This window comes from Crocuta crocuta, unplaced genomic scaffold (assembly GCF_008692635.1).
Source record: "Crocuta crocuta isolate KB4526 unplaced genomic scaffold, BGI_CrCroc_1.0 scaffold1766, whole genome shotgun sequence".
In the NCBI taxonomy this organism is placed as follows: domain Eukaryota; kingdom Metazoa; phylum Chordata; class Mammalia; order Carnivora; family Hyaenidae; genus Crocuta; species Crocuta crocuta.
In genome coordinates, this window is record NW_027527584.1 from 22,857 (window position 1) to 30,514 (window position 7,658).

General features: G+C 32.7%; 1 protein-coding gene across 1 annotated transcript; it reads left to right on the top strand.

The window, feature by feature from the left end:
* The first annotated feature begins 1,129 nt into the window (after positions 1-1,129).
* On the top strand, positions 1,130-2,974 carry LOC144237258 (olfactory receptor 6C2-like). Its single transcript, XM_077770935.1, has one exon. The coding sequence runs from the start codon at positions 1,130-1,132 to the stop codon at positions 2,063-2,065; it is 936 nt and encodes a 311-aa protein (XP_077627061.1). The 3' UTR covers positions 2,066-2,974.
* Positions 2,975-7,658: the final 4,684 nt, after the last annotated feature.

The following is a 7,658-nucleotide window of genomic DNA, read 5'->3' on the forward strand; positions in this document are numbered from 1 at the left end:
TAAGATTTCACAGTGGTACATATTATCTCAAAGATTCAGAGAAAAGATGAAAGGAAGGTGGATGGGCTGCAAGTATATAAAGATATAACTTTTCCATCTGCATCTCCATTTGACATAAATATTTGGTAGTTGTTGAATGAGAGACTACATTTCCCAAAAGGATTCTAACTTTTATGTTAACCATCATCCGCAGTTAGTGATGTTTCTGTATGTTAGAATCACTGTGAATGAAGTAAATTGTCAGAAACATTCTGTCACAAACAATTCTGCCCCAACCTCAGGAAGAAGAGAACACAGAAAATTAAACAGCAAAGTGCATTCACTCATAAAGCATATAAACTCAATATGCAAGGGGAAAATGTTTTCAATTAATCAATGTCAGAAAACCTCAAGGTTTAAGATACTGATTGTATATTAGAAACATTTGAGTCCCTGGTAGTGTAGCATCAATGAAGATAAAATAATTAATTGACTGGAAGGTGAGGGAAGGAAGAGAAGGCAGTCATCACAAAAGTGATGACTTTACAGTAGTAAAAGTAACACAAATTCAGTACAGGTAATGCACATACTCAGAAAAACAAATAGGTTGGCTGTGTAGCAGGAAGTGGGGATGGATCAGCATGGTGTAAGACTGCTAATAAGAATTAAGCACACTTAACCTAAAAGTCCACCAAAAACCAAAACTCTTTTGGAACAAGGCCCTCAAATTTTGCTGCAGTGTCTATATAGTAAACCCAAGTTACTGTACAGATTAGCATTGTTTTGTGTTTTTTTTTTAAAAAGACCCAAAGTGTCAAGAAAAGACGTGCAATAGAGGGTGAAATTCTGGCACTTAGATTCTGAGTAGGGAAGAATTCTGTAGAGCCAAAAGACATTTTTGTTACATAAAATGACACCCCTCAGTAATCTACTTAGTCACATGGAAAAATCCTAAGCACAGGATAGACATAAAATGTAAATAAATAAATGAATATATATACATTACATGTTTAAGTTATATTATAAACATAATGAGATATAAATATAAAAGTGTGAATATATTATATTTTAGAACAGTTAAAATAATCTACAATCTATGAGAAAATTTATCTGAATCTCATATACAGACTGAGGAGAAGTCAGAACAGTGATGGGAAACAGCACAATAACAACATTCATTCTGCTGGGACTGACAGATGACCCTAAGCTGCAAGTTCTGATTTTTATCTTTCTATTTCTCACCTACACACTGAGTGTAAGCGGAAATTTGACAATCATCATACTCACTTTTGTGGATCCCCACCTTCAAACACCCATGTACTTCTTCTTAAAAAATTTCTCCTTCTTGGAGACCTCATTCACATCTGCCGTTATTCCCAGGTATTTGCATAGCATTGCGACAGGTGACAACGTTATTACCTATAATGCTTGTATCGTCCAAGTGTTTTTTACTGACCTCTGTGGAGTATCAGAGTTTTTTCTGCTGGCCGCCATGTCCTATGACCGTTATGTGGCCATATGCAAACCGTTGCATTATGTAATCATCATGAGCAACAAGGTCTGCAGGATTCTCATCATCTGTTCTTGGATGGCTGGTTTATGTGTAATAATCCCACCACTTAGTCTGGGTTTAAATCTAAAATTTTGTGACTCTAACATGATTGATCATTTTGCCTGTGATGCATTTCCCTTAGTGAAAATCTCATGTTCAGATACATGGTTCGTGGAATGGACAGTTATCATCTGTGCTGTGCTGACCTTGAATATGACACTTACTTGTGTAGTTCTGTCATATGCTTACATCATCAAGACAATTTTTAGATTCCCTTCTGTTCAACAAAGGAAAAAGGCCTTTTCGACCTGTTCTTCCCACATGATTGTGGTATCTATCACCTACGGCACATGCATTTGCATCTATATGAATCCTACAGCAAAGGAAGAAATAACCATTAATAAAGTGGTTTCACTGCTCATTTCTTCTTTTTCACCTACATTAAACCCATTTATTTATACCTTGAGAAACGACCAGGTTAAGAAAGCCTTTAGGGACTCAATCAAAAGAATTGCCTTGCTCTCAACTAAGTAAAACAAAATATTATTAAAACATCTCGAAAACAAGAATAAATGTCCACAGACATTTTTTTGAGGTCTATAGGCATGTTTTTAATAATGCATACTTGAGTTACATTAACTTTCTCAACACTTCTTTAACTTCCTTTCCATTGAACCCTGCTCATGCCACTTTTGTATTTTGATTTTTCAAACAAATATTTGATAGTTTTGCTTATCAATTTCTTTATCATTTTGAAAAGGAAATAACTTGATAATATTATTAGTATACATAATAAAAGTGTTCCTTGGGAAAATATAAGGAAAAATTCTTTGTGGGTCTTCAATATATCAAGTAATACTATCTCAACACATGTAAATTTTAGGCACATGTAAATGTATATGTACATGTAAATGTATAAACTGGATGAATAATCATAGAACTTAAAATACATGTGAAAAGGAATAACAGCACTTCTAATATTGAGAAAACAGACCAACATAGAAATACTGTGATAAAATGGAGCACTCAGAAATACTGGATACAATGTAATAATTATTCTCTTGAATCTATAGTTTAAATCATTGCAAATTTGTAAACAGAAGGTGCCAGAAATGAAGATTCAAGCAAAAGTAAAGTAATAGCCTACAAAATGACTTGTGAGGTGAGCACAGACTGGAGGGTGGCAGCAGGACATTCATTATGGATCACAAAGGCTTCAGATTAAAATCTCAGGATTAGTGTGGTGTGATGAGAGCACTTGGAACGACACAATAGCTGCACATTCAGTGAAAGTTTGAATTATAAAACCAAGCCCATTTTCACAGTAAGATTACTTTTTTCTTCTGAAAAATATTGTCTACTGTTTATAGAACTGTGAGTCAAGGGGAAAACATTTCCCAGGGTATCCATTAGACTGTGCTTACATCTAATTAAGTTTTTATAATCCAGGTTCTGCCATAATAGCTGAAATATAAACATTTTTAGATATAAATAATTGAAAATCCACATAAATAAAATTCCTTGGAAATTAATGAATTTACATCAAATTAATAAATTGCTAGCTAAAAGCAATGACATGCAGACATGCCATTGCAAACTATTTGGAGCATGGAAAAAGCTATCGTTAGGAGCAATTCTGTTATCTTAAATGTACCCATTTTTAAAAAATATATAAATAACCCCAAGTGAGAGACTCACACTTATACTAATGAATTTGAAAAACAAACAAACTAAATGGAAAATGTAACTTGCTATGGGTGGAAAATGAAATTAATTAAATAAGTTTAAAAAATTCAAAAGCCAGTTCTTTGAAAAGTCCAATAGCATTGATAACCCAACTCCAACGAATGAGATGAGTAAAACTCAGAAATGCTCCATATATTTTAGGAGATCTTAGACTTGCAATAATATAATAAAAGAAAATAATCATGATAAAGATGGGAAAGAATAAATATAACTATTGCATTTGATTGATTTTAAAGTCTTTTTCACATTTTTGCTTTTCTGAAATGGAGATATTTCACACAATGGATGGCATCTACCATTGTTCATAGGCTAATTGCCAACATTTTTCTTTTCAATAGTGACACACAGTATAATATAATGTCTTACAATTGATGATGTCTTAAAATTGATGAAATTTGGTATATCATTTTTTTATCCAGAGAACATTCTTACATATCCAGAAAACTCAAGAAACTCTCATAGGAAACTAATGGAATTAGTAAGGGAACTTGGTATTCTAGTTGAAAAAATAAATGGAAAATATTTTAAAAATCAATAGACTGTAATACCAATAAGCAAGAGGAAATCAATGAGCAAGTATTATTTTGGTCATAACAGTCAAAAAAATAATTTCCAAGAGAATGAATTTAACATAGAAGTACAGTGTAAATGTAAAGAGAGCATAAAATCTCTTAAGAGAATATAAAACATAATTAGAACCATAAAAAGGCAGTCAGTATTCTCTGTTGGAAATATATGCCTGTGTCTGTGTGTATCTATAGATTATTTACATATTCTAGAAATATTTATGAATTTATTTTTATATAATCACAAAGCATGAAATATATTAAAAGTAAGACAAATTTTAATGAAGGTTATCTGAAGCAGAAACTAAGTAAAGCAATCAGAAAGAAGAATGGGTAGAATGAGACAAAGGAAAAAATCAAAATACATCATTGACCCTATAATCCCACTATATATGAAGGTTTTGGTATGTGTCTATTTTGCCGTAAATAAAGAAATTTCTTCCAAATAGATCTTCATCTATGAAATGGTAGAATATCAAATGTCTATTGGCAAACAAAGAATAAATTAAGTTGTAGACATTTTTCCTTAATTGTAGTTCAATTAAAAATGCAAGAAAGAAAACCTCTTTGTGCAAATGTTACACGGTATACAATGGAATATAATTCAGCCATAAATAGAAAGAAATCATGCCATTAAAACAACATGGATGGGGCGCCTGGGTGGCTTAGTCGGTTAAGCGTCCGACTTTTGCTTAGGTCATGATCTCGCGGTTCGTGGATTCGTGCCCCGCGTCGGGCTCTGTGCTGACTGCCAGCTCAGAGCCTGGAGCCTGTTTCAGAGTCTGTGTCTCCCTCTCTCTCTGACCCTCCCCTGCTCACGCTGTATCTCTCTCCTAGAAATAAATAAAAATATATATTAAAAAAATAAAACAACATGGATGGAGCTTAAGGATATTTATGCTAAGTGCAATAGATCAGACAGATTTATAGTTAGGGTCTATTAAATGAAGGTGGTCAAAATGTACAAACATCTGGTTATAACACAGATGGTAACTAGAATGTAATGTAGAACATGATGAGTTTAGTTAACACTGCTGTACTGTATATTTGAAAGTTGTTATAAGAGTAAATCCTAAGAATTCTCATCACAAGGAAAAAACATTTTTTCTCTCTTTTTTTTTGTATCTATGTGAGATAACAGCTGTTAACTAAACTTATTGTGTGAGTCAAGTCATTAGTCTGTACACCTTTAACTTATACAGTGCTATATGTCCATCATATCTCAATAAACCCATAATAAAAAAAAGGAAACTGTAAAAAAAAAAAATCTCTAAACCCAACAAGCAGAGGAAAGAAATAGAAAATATTAGGGAGGAAATAAATGAAGTAAAGAATAGAAAAATAGAAATATATTAGAGAAAATCAATGAAACCAAAAGTTGGTTATTTACAAATATCAACAATGTTGGAAAATATCATTCAACAAGATAAAAAAAAAAGAAGACTTAAATTAAAAATCAGGAAGAAAATACAGGATATCAGTAAANACAAAAGACAAAACACTTCCCCAATTCATCCCATGAGGCCAGTACTATACTGATCCCAAAACATACATATTACATATAAAGAAAACTATACAACTTATAAATAAACACTCCTTATAAATATAGACATGAATATCCTCCACAAAATACTTTCAAGTCAAATTCAGTAACATCTTTTAAAAGATAATACACTAAGTATGATAAAGAGAGATGTCTCCCAAGAATACAAAATTAATCTAACATCCAAAAATCAATGAATACACTATATTCATAGAATAATGGACAAAGATCACATGATTATCTCAAGAGGCACAGTAAAAGCATTTGACAAAATCCATCACCCTTTCGCCATAAAGACACTCGAAAAACTAGGAGTAGAAGGGAACTTCCTCAGTTTGATAAAAATCGAGGTAACCCATACTTAATGGGGAAAGATTGAATATATTCTCCCTAAGATCACTAACAATAAGAGGATGTCTACTTTCACCACTTCTATTCAACATTGTACTAGAGGTTTTTACCAGGGCATAGAGGAAGAAAGAAAGAAAAAAGTAAAAAAGACAGGAAAGGAAGAAAGGACATGATCTTGTATATAAAAAATCAACAAACTACTGGAACTAATAAGTTCAGCAAGTTTGCAGAATACGAGACCAATAAAAAAAGTTAATTGTACTGCTATACAGTAGCAAAGAAAGTTCAGAACATCAGCTTTTCCAAAGCTAATTTAAGTTCCTTTGTACTAGCATTTCGTTTTAGTGATGGAAAGTAGAAAACTATGTTTCCTGGGCTTATTACAGTACATCTATCTTGAGGAAGTTTATGCAATTGGTTGAAGATAAAAATTCAAGTCATTCAAGGAATCGAACTGTGGGCATGGATTCAATAAGTGGTGAGCAGAAGCTCCCATGCAGGTTTTCAACATTACATTAATTTTCAAATTTGTAGCTGTAAGAACTATGTAGATAAGCACCAAGAAAGCCTATGATTGATTGCTACATATATAATAATAATAAATTTAGTCCTTTCAGTTATATTCTCTTTTGGTGAGATTTGGTCATATTTGTCTATGGGAAATGGATTTTCCCTGACTTATAAACCTGGGAGATGTGAGTCTTAAAATGGATATTAATTAAATGTTATTTTAGTATATATTATTTTGCCATAGTTTATATTCATTGATGTGATCATTTTATGCATCAATAAATAGGAAGTCATATAAAAGCATAACTTAAGAGACATGAGCAGCACCCTTCAATGAAAAAATTACTTGACAACTTGGCTCACATTGCATCATCTCATTAGAAATCAAAATTTAAAACTGTTTAAAAATAAACAGTAATCAGTCAATAAAAAATTCAGATCAATTCATTACTCAGTACTTGCGTTGTAATATCAGAGTTCTTATGACAGTAGAGTTTTAATGACTGGAAGTAGAATGATTCTATAACTAAATACAACTCAAAGTCAGTTGGGCTGCATTGGTTGCCAGAGAAGCACAAGTCTGTACATTGGGAAAAAGATTCACGAAGAGGGGTGGGCTGCAGAAATGATGCCTCTCTGCATTTCAAGATGATGTATTATAAATGTCAGGAGTAGACCTACATTTATTGGAGCATCCTCTCTCTCAAGCAAACCACGAGCAAGTCCATAGCCTTTGCCTATGATAGTGACAGTCATTCCCGGGATTCAACTCTGGAATTTAGGCACATGATCAGAGCTGGTACTATCCCCACCACAATATAGAAGATATATTATAAGGCAACTTAGCAAAACATTTCACACATTAAATAAATTAGAGCTGCCAAAACAAACTGTAGGAAAACCTACTTATTTGGGGAAACACTGATTCAATTTTGAAAATATTTGAAAAGCTAGCATAGTGTTTAGTTTGTGTTAGTTGAGGGTGAAAAATCTAGACAACATAATGCCACAAATTTAGAATTTCAAAGTCTCTGGCTTCTGGTTTTAACACCCTACTAAAGAGATGCATTAGAAAAGCCAAACTAGTATCAGTGAACATACAGCACTCCTCTGGAACATACTACTGTTCCTCTGATTGGCAGATAAGGCAAAGAGGAAAAGGCAACTACCACTTTTTTCAGAAGTCAATACAATGCATATAATCAGAATGGTGCTTTTCATGATAAGACAACTCTAGAAAAAAATTTTCTTTTTCAAAAACAAAACAAACTCAAAATGTTAGACTCAGAATATCGCAAATTAAATAAGTAAATTCAATATCCCAGGAGGTTTTATCTTTCTCCACAGTAAGAATAATATAGCCTCAGGTGGGAAATTTGACTTGAGTTTTTTGCCACCAAATTATTTTAGG